The following is a 19,709-nucleotide window of genomic DNA, read 5'->3' as shown; positions in this document are numbered from 1 at the left end:
GCATGTGTAGAGAGCCACACAGCAAGGTCACTACCTCTATCTCATACACAGTTTCTTGGGAGGAGGACAGCTGGGCAGGGAAGGGAGTCAGTATGAGGCGGAGCAACATTAGGAAGGGAATCTTGGGTAAAGAGGGATTACTAGAGAGTCTTTCACCTCATGGGTAATTTTCTAATTTTAGAAAGCCACTAAAACTTCATCCCACAGAGCAACTTCTTGTAGGCATGGGTTATAGAAGCTCAATGATTCATCATTTTAATAGGTGCAAGAGTTCCGTCAATAACTGGTTATTTGACAAAACTCCACTACTAGATTTTCAACAGGCTGGATTTGGCAACGTGGCCTCCATGTTTATCTCCCCATCTCAATCCCACACCTCCTAAACTAAACTTCCTTTCCAAAGGAAAACATCGTTGACCTATCCCCACCCCTAGGGGAAAACAGGCTGTCAATAATCGTAAGCAATGACTGAATTCAGAGAGATTTAAGAGTGTGAAACTAAAGGTTTTAATTTTATGTACCAGAATGTCACAGGGAAAAGTCAAGATCCTTGTAATATGTTCCAACTATGTAAGCATTGTTTATGTATTAAGCACCTAGTATATGCAGAGCCTACTCCATAAACTGTCATCATTTTATGAGACAGTCTTGAGCTGGTCAAGACACAAAGATTATACTGAAATCAAGGACCTCAATTATTCAATCTAGATTATCCTGTATATTGGCTCCTAATATTGTGGGAGAACAAACAGTCACATTTGTTACTCAAATGCACTTTACATGCATATGTGGAGGAAATGGGCAGGTTCACATGCAGACAGAGACACTTAAAAATTTAACATGTGCCTAGCATTGTTAATCAATATATAATATTTGCACATATGTATGGAGTACATATAATATTTTGTTACATATTAGAATGTGTAATGATAAAGTCAGGGCATTTAAGGTGTTTATCAGCTTGAGTATTTATCATTTCTATTCTAGCTATTTTGAAATATATGATACATTGTTGTTAATTGTGGTCATCCTACTCTGCTGTAGGACATTACAACATGTTCCTTCTTTTATTTATTTAATTTTTTAAGAAATAAAGACAGGGTCTCACTATGTTGCCCAGGCTAGTCTCTAACTCCCAAGCTGAAACCATCTGCCTGCTTTGGCCTCCCAAAGTGTTGGGATTGTAGGTGTGAGCCACTGTGCCTGGCTAGAACATATTCCTTCTATCTGTTTGTATGTTTCTACCCAGTAACCAACCATTCTCCATACCCTCCATCCCACTGAAAATTAAATAACTTACCCCACTGATGGCCTCTGGAAATGTCCTCACATTTAGGTTTAATGGAGTGTGATAGACACTGGTGAAAGTGTTGTTCTTAGGGTTATGGCTACAACAAATAGGTATAAATCAAAATTAGAAATGTACTTTATCCAAATGATTGAGGGACTATTCTTAAAATTATTTTTAAATAATAACAGTTATTTAAAAAAAATCAATAAATATAAAACTTAACAATTAAGTTCATGATTTTCCAGGCAATGCATCTTACAGAAAAAAAAAGCAAATAAAATAAAATCAACATATATAACTGAAAGCCTAAATTTAACTGGAAATGATCACTCGAAAACTTTCTGAAGAAAGTAAAAAAGGATTCTGAAATTATTTAAAAGAAAATACTTCAAAGCTCTATATGCATATGTATGGCCATTATATTGTTCTGCACAGTATTTAATAATTTGACATGCGGTTATAGTGGATATATTTCATCTTTTACTGGAAGAAATTTGAAATTTTGTGTCCATTGCATAAAACCCCACCTTAGGTCTCTTTAATGACAGGATACAAAGGAACACTTTGGGAGAAGATATTTCTTGGATTTAACCCCGGGGTATATGATTTGAACGTTTAGTTGGCTCCTTGTTGAAAAACAAATAAAACTCAAGAGGTAGTGGTGGGGGCATCAAACACTTACGCGTGACAGTACGGCTTTTTCTGGTGACTCACAAAGTTATTAACAGACAGCATCATCTTGCAAACTTCACAGTGAAAACAGGCTTTATGCCATATCTAGAAATCATATACAGAAGATTTAGCAACTACCTTTTCCCCCCAGACTCAAGGTTCTTATATATTTTAGGGTAAAAAAATGAACTTCGAGGATAAAATGGTGATTTAAAAAAAATTTAAAATCACACACACAGCTATAACAACACTCACAGTTAAATAAATGGATATCTTTTTGTTTTTGTTTTTTTTTTTTGAGACAACATAGAAAAAATAGAAATGGGTAGAACTAAATAAAGGTGAGGAAATGTAACTTTTTCTTGTGGTTCAAAACAATTTAACTGAAAATTAAATTTCCATATTTACCTATGTCCATATGTGAGAAGGTCAATTTCCTGTTTGTTAGTATTCACAAAAGCCAAGAAACGTCTACTGACCTGATCTATACAGCTGATCTTCTCAGCAGGATAAACCCCATACCCACACCTAGAGCAAGCCTGCACATTCATCTCGAAGCCAGAAGAGAGACGACAAAGATAGGCAACAGGCAAGAAATGCAAGGAGAACCCCCAGTCTAGTTCAAGTCTTCAGAATCCGACCACTATAAAATTCCTGTGAGCACCTCGATCGTTCAGAATCTAACTTCCACTTTCCTTTGCTGACCTTCTAGTTTGAAGTCAGCAGTTGGATGGCTTTTAAAGCTGCCACTTACTCAAGGGGCTATTTTGGCCACTCACTCAGCACGCATGCGTCTGGGAAATAAGGTGGAAGTATTTCTAGCTGACATGCTTCTCTAAATAGAAAAATGAACTCACAACAGCATCATGTTTATGTGGATAACCAAATCCTGGTGTATGATCAGGCAGCATGGAGTGGTTTAGCACTAGCTGTGATCATGACCCAAGAAAAGAACCTAAAGGAAGATGCCACACCGTCATCCAACAATCAAATTAGAAAAGCTTGCTCTATGCGTCCTATGACTAAAGCAGAAAGGCCAGCTCCCCAAAATATAGAAAATAAAATAGGATTGATTCACTCCTTTAAATGGATAAATATCACACTTGAATTTTAACTTTACTTACCCAAAGCGTTTACAACAGTGGAACTAAAAACTTAATAAGCTGTTAATTTGTGTTTAGCTTCTACTGGAACGCAAAACTAAAAACAAATGAGAACTCTTGGTGTTTTGGCCTCTGTATTTTATTCTAGAATGTTCCAAGAAGGCCTTTGTGCTTGTTCCCTTGCCTCACAGGCCTTAAAAGGGGTGATATGAAGATAGAATCTCTCTTCCTGGCTTTGGGAAGCCTCTCATTGCCTTCAGTCTCTGCTGAAATGTCACCTTATCACCTTATAGAAATGCCTGATATAAAATGGCACCTCACCTGTCCCCAATCCTATCTCATTATCTTCCATTACTCTTAGCCTGCTTGATGGTCTTCATAGTGGTAATCACAACTGGACATATTACATGTTAATGTTTCTATTTTTTAAAATCGTGTCTCTCCCATCAAAATACGAGTTCTATCTAAACAGGATCCTTGGTCCTTTTTGCCACTTCTGTATCCCCCATGCCTAGAAAAAGGACTGCCAATAAAAGGTGCTTAATAAAGATTTATTGGATTAATGAAATAAATTTAATACTCACACCAAAATGCCTATAGAGGCCAGGTATGAAGTCTAGATAATGGTAGGAACTTTTCCAAACAGATGAGCACTCCTCCCATCTGAAGCAGGCAACTGCTCCTCAGTCCCAGACAACTGTCATCATGAAAGAATCAACATTCCCGGTTGCCAAATATTCTGATTTTTCCAGAATATTTTCCAAATATTCTGAGCACACCAGAAGTCTGCATTTACACATGAAATTCCCCCTTTTGTATATAAAACAATATAACAGAGTCATGGGCAGTATTTGGCCAGCAGGTTGCCAATTTGTGACGTTGGCCCTAAATGCTCTGAGGTTAGGTTGGTGTCCCCAGGTAGGGTGGAGCAAGATCAGTAGTATTCTGGGGTTGTGCTGAGATAGCCAGGGGGTAGAAAGAAGCTCTAAAACCAATGAAGAAGAGTAGTGTTCAAGTCCACATGAGTATAAGGGGAAAGAGGAGTCTCAGGTTTTCCCACATGGGGCTAGGGCTCTCTCAGCATGGGAGGGGACTCAAAGCAGGGACTCCAGGCTCAGCAAAGACTCCCACACTGAAACATGATCGGGCAGGAGGGCTGCCACCAGCCTGAGCAAATGAGAACAGCAACGGGCACAGCAAAAAAATCTGCAGGGTTCCCCGGTTGTTTTGCTCTGCACCAGGCTTCTCAAGCCTTACCTAGTGGGTGGGGTGGAAGCTCCAATAATCACTGAAAATGAACTGTACCCCAGTGCAAAGGGCTGAGGAATCAGGGGCATTTCACTTAAAAAAGAAGCTTGCAACATTCCTTCTCTGCCTAAGCTTGTCATTGCAATCTGTAGCCGTTACAACGGGTTGGTCACATTTGTGAACACAAGAATTACAAAATGCAAGATGCTAAACTGGATTTGTACCATTACTTCTGATTTATTAGACATCAGAAATTGCTAGGAGAAACAACCCCATAGAACTAGAAATGGGACAGTTTAAGGAACTAGAAGCAAACACCCATTTCTGGGGCAAGGCAAACACAGCCTTCACTGCGTAGTGGAGCCTTGGTTGGTTCACACCACCCTTCTCATGTTATGTATAGCCCCTCCTGCTCCTTGGCCTAAGTCCCTCCCACTTGACACAGGGATTACAGCAGGCCATCCAAGCCAAGCCAGTGAGCACACCACGTTCCTTTGGCCTTAGGAGTTGATTCACACAACATCAGTCTTACCCTGGGTTCTCCAGAAAACAGAACCTGTGTCAAAGGCTTATATGCAAGGACTTTATTTGGAAGTATAATCCAGGGAGCAAGAGTTAGAAGGCAGGAAATGCAGAGCAGGGAACAGTCGGTATAAGGGTTGTTCTCAAGGAAGCCACCAGCTGGTATAAAGTGTATTGAATGGCTTGACCATCTTCCAAGGGGCCATATAAACAACTGCTACTCAGGAACATCTACCAGAGGAAGGAAGGGGCCTGTCTCCCATTGGTGAAAGTTTTGCCCCATTGGCTGTTAATTCCATGCTGTGTATGTACACAGGGAGTCCCATGGCATCTCACACCTCAATATCAACAGGAAAACACCAAGGGCAGTAGAAGGCCAAAGACACTGTTGGTTGTGCCCATGTGAAGATGGCCAGAGCCCTCACAGAGATAGTGGCCACTACCGAGGCTGAGCCAGCTCAAGTAGGCAAAGGGCCTACGGAAGGTGAGGCTGAGTGAATCTAAAGCAGCCCTTCCAGGTGTCTGATGCACTGTGCTCTCAGCAGAGTCCTGGACTTGGGCTTGGTGGCAGTGAGCTGGAGCCAGATCTTGCAGAGCCTTGTGGAGCCTTGATCTGGGAGCTTCAGCCCACACCACCCAACATTGCTCTGGCTTTTTTTAAGTCTTGACTCATAGGGAGCTTTTTGTTTCACATTAATGACTTTTATGTTCAGTATGTGGGCAAGTGGTTTCCTTTTGAAAGTTAATTGTAGTCCCCTTTATTTACCTCTTTTCAATTTCATCCTGTTGATGGTGGTCGCCTTGCTTTAGGCGGTTGAGGTCTTTTTGGACTTGGATTGAGTCATCCAGGATATGAGGTAATCCTTTCTAACTCTGCACCATTTCCAGGGCCCTCCAGGGCTGTGCATATGAACTAGTTTTGAAACTACAGAGAGATGATAAGAGATGTGAAATCAAGGGACAGCTGCTGACCCTTCATTCTGTCACTGTCGCTCAAATTAGACGGAAGGTGTTCCTCCCATGCTGGGGGTTTGTTCCTGTTTTAATTTAGGTTCCCCCCTCAGCAATAGGCACAGGGAAGTTATTTGGGAAGAGGTCCCATGAGGCAGGAGTGAGGGTTTAAGGCAAATGAGCCAGGGAAAAGAGAAGAGTCAGTAAAGCGCATATTCTAAACTAGATATTATACCACTGTGGGCAGCTGGAGCACAATCTTGCTGGGGACACTCTGAAGATTTGTGTAGAATGTGCCTCAGAATGGTCCCACTGAAGGATAGTGGCTAGGACACATCCACCCAACTCTCATCCCCCACTGGTTGAGGGCAACTGTCAGGGTCATTAACTCCCCTATACCTTTAAGGGAGACCTCTCTCCACAAGCTTAATGGACTTAGGCAGCTTGAAGAAAGCCAAGAGGCAGGGAAGCGGAGGGCCGCTGCTGCGGGGGTGTAAGGAGGGACTGGTGACATGCATGGAGACAACACGGGTGAGCGGAGGGGATGTGATACCAGGTACCCCCAGAGTGGGTCACTCAAGGAAACTGGCAGTGGACAGGGTAAGAGAAAGTACTTATATGAGATGCACCATGAACTTTCACTGTCCTGCTCTTCCAGGCTGATGGTGTCAACCCTGTTCCATCCATCCACTCCTCTGCATTGTACAATGCTGTGTCGACACACTTGGGGTGGAGAATTCAGGAAGCAGGGCCTTGTCTCAAGCTCTCATGCTTTCTCAGGTCAGATCTGCCCATGCCTACCACCCTCACCCCTATCCTTGGGGGCTTCCAAGTGCCCCGGGAGAAGTTATTGGGGGTATTCTCCTGAGGAAAAGTCCCACGGGTCCTGGCTGATGGGGGCTCAGCAACCTCAGACTGAAGTTCTTCTGTGCAGTCATAAGGCCTGAGCACTAGATGGTGGTGACCTTAATTAGGCAAGGAGCTCTTACCACCCTAGGGAAACCTAAACATTGGTGAGGTTACCTAATGCCCAAGCTTCATTCTGAGAGGTTGAGCAAGTTATCTGTTGGTTTATAGAAACTGTACTGTGTCCAGGAAAATTAGAGAAATTCTACATCTCTTCAAACCTAAATCTGGCTTGAAACCACTCTGGTTTAAAGTTATATATTAGTCAGAGTTCTTAAGAGGGACAGAACCAATAGGGGATATATACACGTGTGTGTGTGTGTGTGTGTGTGTATATATATATATATATATGAGATTATTAGGGATAATTGGTTCACACGATTACAAGGCAAAGTCCCATGATAGGCCACAAGTTGGGAAAAGAGAAAAGCCAGTAGTTTGGCTCAGTCCAAGTCTGAAAGCCCCAAAACCAGGGAAGCTGACAGTGCAGCCCTCAGTCTGAGCCCCTGGGAGGTCACTGGTGAAAGTCCCAGAGTCCAAAGGCTGAAGAACCTGGAGTCTGACATCCAAGGGCAGGAGAAGAAGCCTAGTGTGCTGAAAAGCATGGGAAGAGAGAAAGAGGGAGAAGACTCAGCAGACAAGCTTATCCCCTTTCTTCCACCTGCTTTGTTCTAGCCAAGCTGGCAGCCCATTGGATGGTGCCCACTCACATTGAGGGTGGGTCTTCCTCTCTCAGACCATCAACTTAAATGTCAGTCTCCTCTGGCAGCACCCTCACAGACACATCCAGGAACAATGCTTCATCAGCTATCTAGGCATCCATCAATTCAATCAAGTTGACACCTAATATTAACCATCACAGTCATTGTTTGCTTTGAAGATGGGATTGTGTCATTTGGTGTAAGATAGGGACCCACAAACTTCTCTGTAAGAAGTCAGACTGTAAATATTTTAGGCTTTGCAGGCCATATAGTCAATCTCTGTTGCATCATCTTTTTCTTATTCTTCTTTTTTTTCAACCCTTTAAAAATGTAAAAACCATTCTTAGCTTGTGTGCAATACAAAAACAGACCACAGGTGACCTGCAGGTGGTAGTTTGCAATCACAGGGCATCAGGAGCAACTGTGTCTGATGCTCTTGGGGAGAGGGAGTGGAGAGGAAGGCAGAGGAAAGGATTAGGAATCAGTTCAGCCCTATATGGCCTGGGCCTTGATTGCAGTAGAATCTTATTCAGGTGTGAATAATAATACTCAACTGCTGCGGTTACCTTTTCCTGGGCCAGGAGACAATGACACACCCTGTGTGTGGGGTGGAAGTTCCCCTCTGCATCAAGAAATGGATAGTCAGCCGGGCACAGTGGCTCACGCCTGTAATCCCAGCACTTTGGGAGGCCGAGGTGGGCAGATCACGAGGTCAGGAGATTGAGACCATCTGGCTAACACAACGAAACCCCGTCTCTACTAAAAATACAAAAAATTAGCCGGGCGTGGTGGCAGGTGCCTGTAGTCCCAGCTACTCAGGAGGCTGAGGCAGGAGAATGGTGGGAACCCAGGAGGCGGAGGTTGCAGTGAGCCTAGATCATGCCACTGCACTCCAGCCTGGGTGACAGAGTGAGACTCCATCTCCAAAAAAAAAAAAAGAAAGAAAGAAAAAGAAATGGATAGTCACACTGCTGAAGGCAACAGAATCAGAAATGAGGCAGGCTTGATTGATATCCATCTGGGTCCACTCAGGAGTGAGAAACCATACAGTAAGCTGAATTAACACAGGCATCCCTCAGTATCCATGGGGGTATTGGTTCCAGGGCCCCTGAGGATACCAAAATCCATGCATGCGCAAGTTCCTTATATAAAATGGCATAGTATTTGTATGTAACCTACATATAATCTCCCATAGGCATTAAATCATCTCTAGATTACTTAAAGTACCTAATACAATGTAAATGCTATGTAAGTAGCTGTTACCTCATATTTTTTTATTTATATCGTTTGTATTATTGTATTGTTATTTTTTGCTTTTTTTTTAAGTATATCTGATCTGCAGTTGGTTGAATCCTCAGATGCATAACCTGGGGATATGGAGGATCAACTGTATAACAAATTATACACTGTAACAGCGAGTTGGAATATCAAGAGGTTGGCTAGTAAGAAGTAAAGAGAACTCTGAAAACTGTAGCAATAGCAGATATCCTTGCAAATAACGTATGTGTTAGTTTGCTAGGGCTGCCATAACAAAGTGCCACAGGCTCAGTGGCTTAAACAACAGAAATTTATTTTCTCACAGTTCCAGGGGCTAGAAATCCAAGATCACAATATCAGCAGGGTTGATTTCTTCAGAGACTTCTCTCTGCTTGTAGATGGCCACCTTCTCTCTGTATCCTCCCATGGTCTTCCCTCTGTATCTGTGTCCTTACTGCAACCAGTCAGACTGGTTGGGGGCTAAGTCTTCATGTGCATAGGGTGTAACTGAGTAACCAATGGGAAGCCTCTAGAGGGTACTTTAAACCCCAGAAGATTTAGTAACCAGTGCTCTTGAGCCACTTGCTCCAGCCAGCTCCCACTCTGTGGAGTATACTTTCATTTCATAAATCTGTTCTTTCGTTGCTTCATTCTTTCATTCCTTTGTTTATGCATTTTGTCCAATTCTTTGTTCAAAACACCAAGACCCTGGACAACTCCTAGTCAAGACCCTCCACTGGTAACAGAGGAACTCTCTACAAAACCACCTGAAGCAGGTGCCAGGGAAATCTGATGGCTGCTGTGTGTTCTGGCTACCAGCTACATTCCAAGAACCTGGTACTGAGAAGCCATGCCCTCTGAAGGAGCACACCAGACACGCCAGAACCAGGAAGCAAAACTCTTTCCATCCTATAATGAATCTCCAATGCCCTTTACCCACCAAGCTTAACATGAGGCCACAGGCAAAGGAAAACTACTTAAAGGGCCCAGTTCAATTTTCACACAGCAGACAAAAAGGGTGGATTTGAATTTGTGAGGCAATCATTCAATAACAGGTACAACATGAATTCCTTCTTCCAGGGAAGAAAGGAATTCCTCTTGGGCCCTGAGCTTCCTACTCTCTCCACCTGGCAGAAGCCTGCTGGGACCTCAGCAGGGGCCAGGGTTTGGGTTTGGCCTGTGGGTGGTGAGAATGGCATTTCTGTTAATCTTGCAATGTCCTCCATGGAGTCCTGTATAAAGTCATAGCCTGGCCTGAGCTATCCAGTGGAGAATTGGAGAAGCAATCACTGGTGGCACCCCTCAGGGATGCTATGCCCAGCAGGGTGTGGATGGGGAATTCACCAGCAACCAGAGGGGAGGGCTGGAGAGAAGATTCGGAGGGGCTGGCCCAAGAGCACCTATGAGCCCCTTTGGAAACCATCCCAACAGGGGAGGCTGGGGGACTTTTGTGGAATAAGGGGGAAGGCTCATGCTACAATCATGTGAATATAGAAAGGAAACATAAAACAATGGCATGGTCCAAGACCGGAGAGACAAAGGAGGTATATTTAGAAGAAAACATCATTTGGATCCAAAGTGTCAGTGCAATTATTACAGAGGGAAAAGTTCACAATGGTTTCATCCCTTCAGTATATCCTTCTTGTTGATACTGTGATAATCCAGCCTTAGAGCAATAACTTTGGAATTTCTCATGCCAGCCCACAATAAGTATCGGGGGAACCCACCCCCAATATTTCAACACAGGTTCTTTCTATTTTCCCTAAGTGTCAGCCAGTCTGAGCAATAAAGAGAGAGTACAAAGAGAGGAATTTTACAGCTGGGCCACCGAGGGTGACATCACATATCAATAGGACTGTGTTGCCCACCTGAGCCGCAAAACCAGCAAGTTTTTATTAAGGATTTCAAAAGGGGAGGGGGTGTATGAACAGGGAGTAGGTCACATGCTTTAAGGGGCAAAAAGCAGAGCAAAGATCACATGCTTCTGAGGAAACAGGGCAAGGACAAAATCAGAACTCCTGATAAGGGTCAGTGTTCAGTGGTGTACATATTGTCTTGATAAACATCTTAACAGAAAACAGGGTTCGAGAACAGAGAACTGGTCTGACCTCAAATTTACCAGGGCTGGGGTTTCCCAATCCTAGTAAGCCTGAGGGTACTGCAGGAGACCAGGGAGTATATCAGTCCTTATCTCAACTGCACAGGACAGACACTCCCAGAGCGGCCGTTTATTGACCTCCCCGGCAGGAATGCAATTCTTTTCCTAGGGTCTTAATAGTAATATTCCTTGCTAGGAAAAGAATTTAGCAATCTCTATCCTACTTGCATGTCTGTTTATAGGCTCTCTGCAAGAAGAAAAATATGGCTCTTTTTGTCTGACCCCACATGCAGTCAGATCTTACTGTTGTCTTCCCTTGTTCCTTAAAATGGCTGTTATTCTGTTCTTTTTCAAGGTGCACTGATTTCATATCGTTCAAACACACGTTTTACTATCAATTTGTACAGTTAACGCAATCATCACAGTAGTCCTGACGTGACGTACATCCTCAGCTTACGAAGATAACAGGATTAAGAGATTAAAATAAAAACAGGTGTAAGAAATTATGAAAGTATTATTAGGGAAGTGATAAATGTCCATGAAATCTTCACAATTTATGTTCCTCTGCCGTGGCTCCAGTCTGTCCCTCCATTCGGGGTCCCTGACTTCCTGCAACAATAAGGAACTGAAAACAGTTTCCTTTCGAACCACCTCTCCATTTGAGCCAGCTGTGAATTCTAGCATGCCAACATATCGTGACATTTACATGATATAATTTATGATAGAGCATTCTTGTGGATGGAATATTCATTTTTTAAAGGCAATTTGATTCTACTTCTGCCACTAGCAAATCTGTGATAGGGCAACTTCGCTGAGCCTCAGATTCTTTACGAAATGAACAGAGATTAGTTGTAAAAGCCTCTTTTAGCTCTAACACTGATTCACTATATTTCACAAATAACCTGCAAGATCCGAGATTTACAAATTAGATAAAGAGTAACTTAATTGCTTTATTAATAGTATTCTTTGTTTCTCAGATGACTCACAATCGAATTTCTTTTTTTTTTTTTTTAAGACAGAGTCTCCCTCTGTCACCCAGGCCGGAGTGCAGTGGCGCAATGTTGGCTCACTGCAAGCTCTGCCTCCTGGGTTCCCGCCATTCTCCTGCCTCAGCCTCCCAAGTAGCTGGGACAATAGGCGCCCGCCACCACGCCTGGCTAATTTTTTGTATTTTTAGTAGAGACAGGGTTTCACCATGTTAGCCAGGATGGTCTCAATCTTCTGACCTCGTGATCCACCCCTCTCGGCCTCCCAAAGTGCTGGGATTACAGGCATGAGCCACCGTGCCCTGCCTCGAATTTCTTTACAAAGCAAATTATCTTAGTGTCTAAATGGCTTAGTTTACCTCCAACATTTCGGGAACATGGGTGTTAAAAAAAGACTAGGGCAGCCACATTAGAAATTGTGTCACTGCTGGTTAAAAATATTCAGGGATTCAGGATTTTCCCATAAGTTAATCAATTATAATTATTCCCTTATACTTGCCAGGGGTCAGTCTTTTTTTTCAAACCAAGAAAGCGTCCTCACCTGGAGAGATTTGAGGGACAAATACTGAAGTCTCAGGCCCACGGGAAAGCAAGCAAACAAAAAGAGAAGATGGCGTTCTTGCCTGATATAAGACCACTAAGCATGTACTCCATTCACGCAAGGATTTGGTGGTTCCTAAAAGTAAATACTGTGTCTCTGATACGAATAAAACTACAATTTCTTCTCAGATATTTTACACCTCAGTGTGATTGAGTTTAGTTGCTTCCCTGAGCCAGGGTCAAGAAAGACGTGTGTGTGTGTGTGTGTGGTGGGGTCAGGGTGAACTGGAATCCATATGTGTGTATGTGTGTGAATCCGTGTGTGTGGTGGATTTGGTGAACTGGAATTTGTGTGTTTGTGTGTGGGTGTGTTGTGGGGTCGGGGTGAACTGGAATCCGTGTGTGTGTGTGTGTGCGTGTTGTGGGGTCAGGGTGAACTGGAATGCATGAGAGTGTGTGTGTGTGTTGTGGGGTCAGGGTGAACTGGAATCCGTGTGTGTGTGTGTGTGCGCGCGCGCTGTGGGGTTGGGGTGAACTAGAATCCGTGGAAGCACTCGGTCTCTCCCGCGTTTGACTGACTCCCGGCTGCATACCCAGTCCCTGACACATGGGGTCGCACAACAAACATTTCCCGAAAGATCCAGGAGCAGCCATTTCCACCAGCTAGCTGGGCTGCCAGGTGGGTACTTCTTTCAAAGCTGAGAGAGCATCCTACGCCCACGCGCGCAGGAGTGCGCCCCGCGCAAAGCAACGTCTAGGAGACCACAGCGGGCCCGAAGCGTATCAGCCTTGTGGGCTACGCATGCAGATGCAGGCGTGGAGTCCCCTGGGTGGACGCGAGCAGTTCCAGCTGGGATCCAGGTTTCGCTAGGCAAGAACCTCTGGCTATGGGACAGGGGCCTCCGAGTTGATGCGAAGGCCCAGGTCGAGTTCTACACTGGGGGCGGGGAAGTGGAGGTGACCACAGGAGCGCCCCATCACTGAGCACCGCCGCAAAATCTGCGCTCTTTTGAGTCACTTGGAGCGCAGCCAGTTTGGCAGATTTTTTTTTTTCCCGGAACAGTCCGCGGCGGCTCGGCTGTTCCGGAAAACAGCAAACTTTGCTGTGGGCGCTCTCCCGTGCGCGGGCTCAACTTTGTAGAGCGAGGGGCCAACTTTGCAGAGCGCGCGGCCAGCTTTGCAGAGACCGCCCTCCAAGGACTATGCGTACGGCGGCACAGGTCGCTTTGGGCTCTTCCACCCCTGCCGAGCGCACTGTCCGGAGCCAGGGGCGGCGCAAGCCCCGCCCGGCCCTGCCCGGGGCGGCTCCTCCCTCCGCGGCGCCGGCGCCGGGGTATTTAGTTTCGCTTTCGCTAAAGAGGCCCCAGACCCTCGCCGCGGAGCGACAGAGAGAGACTGTGCCAGCCCCAGCCGCCACGCCGCCATAGGAACGGTAACTGCAGCCCGCCGGCCGTGCGCGCCTTGCCTCGCCGCTTTCCTGCCGGCTTCCTAGTCCCCCTTCCGCCTCCAGCGTGGTCTACGGGAGACTGGTTGAGTGGGACAGAGTGGCCCCGACAGCCTGCGCTGAAACTTTGGGAAGAGGGCCCTTTCCGCTGTCTCCATCCCTTTCTTGCTCAGCTTGTCCTCCCTTCCCTCCTAGCCGCGGGGGCGGGGGCTGGGGGACACCTCCTACTATTCGAGATTTAGGAGAGGAGGGTTCGTGATCTGGCACCGCGGCTAACAGCGAGGGCTCCTTTGCCTGGGTTCCGGGCCCCGCCCCTTGCCTGCCGGCAGTGGGACCTCAACCCTCTCTCTGTTAAATGGGAACCACGGTGATCCCCGCTGACTGTTGCGGGGTGGACAGAGTTGATTACGGTACGCGGTTCGCGGCAGTGGCTCTGTCAAGGCTGAGTACACTGGAGCTGAGCGTCCTTGCTGCAGGGCTCTTAGAGGGACCTTGAGGAGGTGGAAACAAGGCAGGAGACGTTTAGACGTGTGGAGTGTTAGGCTCCAGGTGACAGCTTTGCGGTTTATGGAGCAGTAAAATTACTTGTGGGTGATTGTGGGTGTATCATTTCCAGATCTTTACTCTTGAACTTCTGGGCTCCTGGACTAGTTGACGTGGCCCTCCCTGTTGTCTCAACTTACAGGCTATTTCCTCCTTTTGGGTCTCGCCGGCCTGACCTTCGTCCTTGGTACCACCATTGCCTAGATTCACAGTCCACCTTCTGCCATCTGTAAACTGTGTGGCTTTGGGCAGGTTACTTAACGTCTCTGAAGAAGCTAAAGTTTCTGCAATACCAAAGTGAAGGCCCTGGTCTAGCAGTGCCATGAGCCTCTGGTGACACAGCGGAGCGCTTGAGTGCCCAGCAGAGCCTCCCTTTCCCCCTCCCAGCTGCTAGAGGCAAGAGGGGGAGGTTTTTGGGTCTTCTCTGTGTGCCCTTTAGGAAGATTCTTTTTATTTGGGCAAGAAGTGAGTTACAAATTGTATGATGTCACTTTTCAGGGGAAGCAGCTGCAGTCCATTTCCCCCTTCACGAAAGTAAAAAGTTCAGACAATAGCTGGGCAGTGATTTCCTACTCAGCTGTGTACCAGTTGCCCCATCATGTGGGCCCCTGTTCAACATGTTTAGAAATAATCACTGCAGGAATTTTTTTTCAGTCTCTGCAAAATCTTTCTAAAATATGGAAGTGGTTTTTAAATATCGGCGAAGGTTGACAGTTGCATATCATCTTAGTCTCGTGGACAGTGGTGATAATGGGAATATTTCTTGACTATTTAGAATGTGCCACCCAGTGCCTAGCATTTTACATGCATTGTTTCATTCATCCTCCCAACCACCTGTGACATAGGTATCATTGTTTTCCCATTTTACAGATGAGGAAACTGAGGCTTAGAGAGGTTGAGCACTTTTTCTGAGGTCCCATGGCTAATATGTGGAAGAACTGATTCAGCCCCAGATCTCAGGGTTCTCAGCCACCCTCTTGGGTCTCCTTGGTTCTGTTGTTTGGACAGCAGTTTATTCAAGGGGCTGAAGGATTTGAAAATACATTTAATTTAGGTTTATAAAGAAAAATGGATTTGGTGCCTGCCATGTACCTGACACTTTTCTATGATCCAAAAAAAAAAAAAAAAAGATTAAGATGAGGTCTCAGTCTGCAAAGTGACAATCTTGGTGGCGAATAGTAAGAATAAGAGTTACAGTGACTAACCGAGATTTACTATGTGCCTGGCATTGTTAGTGCTTTGACTGTCTCATATATTAATTCATTTAAAGAGAAGTTAGACATATTTAACAGTGGGATAAGCAATCTCCCTCAAATGACTGCTCTTTGCAGCCTGGACCCTAAAAAGGGAACAGATATGAGAAAATAATGCCAGGCGTACCCTCTCCAGGCAGCTTGGCAGAATTGAGATAGGTCTGGATTTTCTTGGTGCACTGTGATGATGAAAGGAGGAAATAAGAGGTCAAAACCAGGTCTTGGTTTGACTGAAATGATGTGTCTGAGATCAGGCACCCCAACTTGGTTACCACCCTGGGCTATGATTGCTCTTTGGAGGTTCCAAAAGTCAAGCCCAGTCTTATAGGAATAAGAAAGTAACTAACATTTAGCTTTACAGATTTGAAAGAGCCAAGTCCCACCACTGCTGACTTGGGTTGTTAGAAGAGACACTTTCTGTCACTGCAGACAGTGTTCAGCATCAACCCAGAAGGATGCTGTAGGTTTCAGACAGACGATCTAATGGCCTACTGTTTGGAGGGAAAGTTCTAGAAAGCGTCCCATCATTGAGCCACAGAAATCAGCCTGAATTTTACATCTCAGTAGCTAAGTCCAAAGCCCTCTCTTAGTGTCTGAGAAGGGTGAGGAGTTTAAGCTATACCCATCGTTTGGTGGAACATTTCAAATGTTTAATGAGTGCACAGTTCTCTCTGCCTGCATTGCTCCCACTTACCCTCTCTGCTTCCCACACTTACCCTCTCTGCTTCCCACTTTTCAGTTCTCAGGTCTCAGACATTTCCTCCCCTGAGAACTTTCCCTAATTTCTATGAGGCTCTTGAGTTTCCCTGGTATGGCTACAGATTGTTCACCCTTAAGGCACACACCACAGTTGCATGTCAAACTAGACGCCATCCTTTTTTTCATGTCTGTTTCTCAACATGGCAGGCCCAGGTCAATTTGCTCACAAGTATATCCCTAATTCCTAACTTCTGGTAAATATCCATTGAATGAATGAAGAAGAGTTTCCAAAAGTCTCAGCAGTCCCAATAATATCAAAACAAAGGCTTGGCTTTCTTAGGAGCCATTTTGCTTAGGGTCTTCCCCTTTTTCAAAACCACTTTATAAGGTATAGTTGAAATATAAAAAGCTAGGCATATTTAGTGCATGCATACCTACCAAGTTTGGAGGTAAGGATAGATACACCCATGAAATCACCACCTCAACAAAGCTACCACCTGCTCAAGTTTCCTCCCACACCCTTTAATACTATTATTATTTTTTTTTTTATTACTACTATTTTCTGAGATGGAGTCTCACTCTGTCACCAGGCTGGAGTGCAATGGCGCATTCTCGGCTAACTGCAACTTCCACCTCCTGGGTTCAAGCGATGCCCCTGCCTCAGCCTCCCGAATAGCTGGGACTACAGGTGTGCGCCACCATGCCCAGCTAATGTTTGTATTTTTAGTAGAGATGGGGTTTCACCATGTTGGCCAGGATAGTCTCAATCTCTTCACCTTGTGATCCACCTGCCTTGGCCTCCCAAAGTGCTGGGATCACAGGCATGAGCCACCACACCTGGCCAAAACTAGTATTTTTTGTGTGGTAAGAACATTCACCATAAGATCTACCCTTTTAGCAAATTGTAAGTATACCACATAGTATTGTTAGCTATAGGCACTATGCTGTATACGAGATATCTAGAATTTATTCATCGTGCACAACTGAAACTGTGTACCCTTTGACTATCACTTCCCCATTTCTTCCTCGCTGCCCCCACCCCCAACCTCTGGCAACCTCCATTCTATTCTATTCTCCACTTGGCGCTGTTAGATTCCACATAGATGTGAGATCATACAGTAATTGTCTTCCTGTGTCTGACTTATCTCACTTAGTGTAATGCTCTCTAGGTCCATCCGTCTTGTCACGGATGGCAGGATTTACTTCTTTTTTATGGCAGAATAATATTCCATTGTGTGTGTATACCACGTATTCTTTATCTGTTCATTCATTGATGGACATTTAGATTGTTTCCATAATGAATGTGGGAGTGCAGGTATATTTTTGAGATCCTGATTTCAGTTTCTCTGGAGATATAGCCAGAAGTGAGGTTATTGGATCATAACGTGATTTCTAGTTTTAATTTTTTGAGAAGCCTCTAGACCGTTTTCCATAATGGCTGTACCAGTTTATATTCCCACCAACAGTATAGAAGAGTTCCCTTGTTTTCACATCCTTGCTAACACTTACCTTTATACACACACACATATACATACACATACACATTATATATACATATGTGTATGTGTATACACACACACACACACACACACATATAAAATAGCTATCCTAACAGTTGTGAGATGATATCTTACTGTGATTTTGCTTTGCATTTCCCTGATGATTAGGAACATTGAGTACCTTTTCATATACCTGTTGCCCGTTTGTATGCCTTTAGAGAAATGTCTATTCAGGTTCTTTGCCCATTTTTTTAATTAGGTTTTTTTTTGCTATTCTGTTGTGTGAGTTCCTTGTGTATTTTGGATATTAACCCCTTTTCAGATATATGGTTTGTAAATATTTTCTCCCATTCCACAGGTTGCTTTTTCATTTTTTTGTATTGTTTCCTTGCTGTGCAGAGCTTTTTAGTTTGGTGTAATCTCACTTGTTTATTTTTGCCTTTGTTGCCTGTGCATTAGCATCATATGCAAAAACTCATTGTCAAGACCAATGTCAAAGAGCTTTCTCCCTATGTTTTCTTCTAGCAGTTTTAAGGTCTCAGGTCTTATGTTGAAGTCTTTAATCCATTTTGAGTTGATTTTCTTGTGTGTAAGATAAGAGTCTAGTTTTAGTCTTTTGCATGTGGATATCCAATTTTCCCAGCACCATTCATTGAAGAGACTATCATTTCCATATTGAATATTTTTTGGCACCCTTGTCAAAAATTAGTTGACTGTGATGTGTGGGTTTATTTCCAGACTCTCTATTCTGTTCCGTTGGTCCGTGTGTCTGCTTTATGCCAGTATCATACGGTTTTGATTACTATAGCTTTGTAATACAATTTGAAGTGAGGAAATGTGATGCCTCTGACTTTGTTCTTGCTCAAGTTTGCTTTGGCTATTTGGGGTCTTTTGTAGCTACATATGAATTTTATAATTTTTTTATATGTCTGTGAAAATGCCATTGGAATTTAGATAGGGATTGCATTGAATCCGTTCAATGATCAATTTGAGCAGCATGGACATTTTAACATATTAATTCTTCCAATCTGTGAACATGGAATATCTTTCCATTTATTTATGTCTAATTTCTTTCATCAGTGTTTTCTAGTTTTGTTGTTCTGGCTCAAAGAAGAGCAGTGTGTTGCTTAATTTCCACATATTTGTGAATTCTCTAATTTATCTCCTCTTACTGATTTCTACCATTGTGTTCAGAAAAGATACATGATATGACTTTAATCCTCCTAAATTAATCAAGATTTGTTTTGTAGCCTAGCATATGATCCATCTTGGAGAATGTTGTGTACACTTGAGAAGAATGTGTATTTTGCTGCTGTTGGATGAAATGTATATATGTCTGTTAGGTCCATTTGGACTAGTGTTGTTCAAATCCACTGTTTCCTAATTGATTTTCCGTTTGGATGAAATATCCATGGTTGCAAGTGAGGTTTTGAAGTCGCTTACTATTATCTACTGCTGTTTCTTTCTGTAGTTCTGTTAATACTTGTTTTATATATTTAGGTGTGCTAATGTTGGTGCATATATATTTACAATTTTTATATCTTTGGTAAATTGATATCTATAATTATAATGACCTTTATCTCGAAAGTTTTTTACTTATAGTCTATTTTGTCTGATATAAGTATAGCCCCCCCTGCTCTCTTTTGATTACCATTCATATGGATTATCTTTTTCTATCCCTTCACTTTTAGCCTATGTGTGTCCTTAAAGCTAAAGTGAGTCTCTTGTAAATATCATGTAGTTGGATCTTATTTTTTTACTCTATTTAGTCATTGTATGTATTTTGATTGGATAATTTAATCAATTTACATTTAAAGAAATTATTGATAGGTAAAGGGCTCACTGTTGCCATTTTTTTATTGTTTTCTGACTGTTTTATAGTTCATCTGTTTCTCTCTTCCTCTCTTGCTTCCCTCCCTTGTGATTTGATCATTTTTTGTAGTGATATGCTTTGTTTCTTTTCTGTATATATTTTGCATATCTACTACAGGTTTTT

General features: G+C 43.6%; 2 protein-coding genes across 6 annotated transcripts in view; one reads left to right on the top strand and one right to left on the bottom strand.

The window, feature by feature from the left end:
• Positions 1-2,673, bottom strand: part of NRAP (nebulin related anchoring protein) — a 75,045-nt gene extending 72,372 nt beyond the window's left edge. For all 4 annotated transcript variants that reach the window (XM_032177453.2, XM_032177474.2, XM_032177463.2 and 1 more), the window contains exons 1-3: positions 2,443-2,673; positions 1,974-2,068; positions 1,301-1,388 (exon numbers count right to left, since the gene is read on the bottom strand). In XM_032177453.2, the coding sequence (XP_032033344.1) occupies positions 1,301-1,388; positions 1,974-2,068; positions 2,443-2,514 (255 nt within the window). In that variant the 5' untranslated portion in view covers positions 2,515-2,673. The remainder of the gene's footprint in view (positions 1-1,300; positions 1,389-1,973; positions 2,069-2,442) is intronic.
• Positions 2,674-13,640: 10,967 nt separating this feature from the next.
• CASP7 (caspase 7) overlaps positions 13,641-19,709 on the top strand; it is a 50,891-nt gene continuing 44,822 nt past the window's right edge. Inside the window, exon 1 of one of the 2 annotated variants that reach the window (XM_032177431.2) lies at positions 13,641-13,707. The gene's annotated coding sequence lies outside the window, so the exon portion shown is untranslated. Of the gene's footprint in view, positions 13,708-14,166; positions 14,269-19,709 lie in introns of those variants that run through there. The other variant, XM_058435999.1, reaches the window with a different exon arrangement.

The sequence above is a fragment of the Hylobates moloch genome, unplaced genomic scaffold, assembly GCF_009828535.3.
Source record: "Hylobates moloch isolate HMO894 unplaced genomic scaffold, HMol_V3 SCAFFOLD_3, whole genome shotgun sequence".
Classification (NCBI taxonomy): domain Eukaryota; kingdom Metazoa; phylum Chordata; class Mammalia; order Primates; family Hylobatidae; genus Hylobates; species Hylobates moloch.
This window is presented reverse-complemented; position numbering and strand designations above follow the sequence as displayed.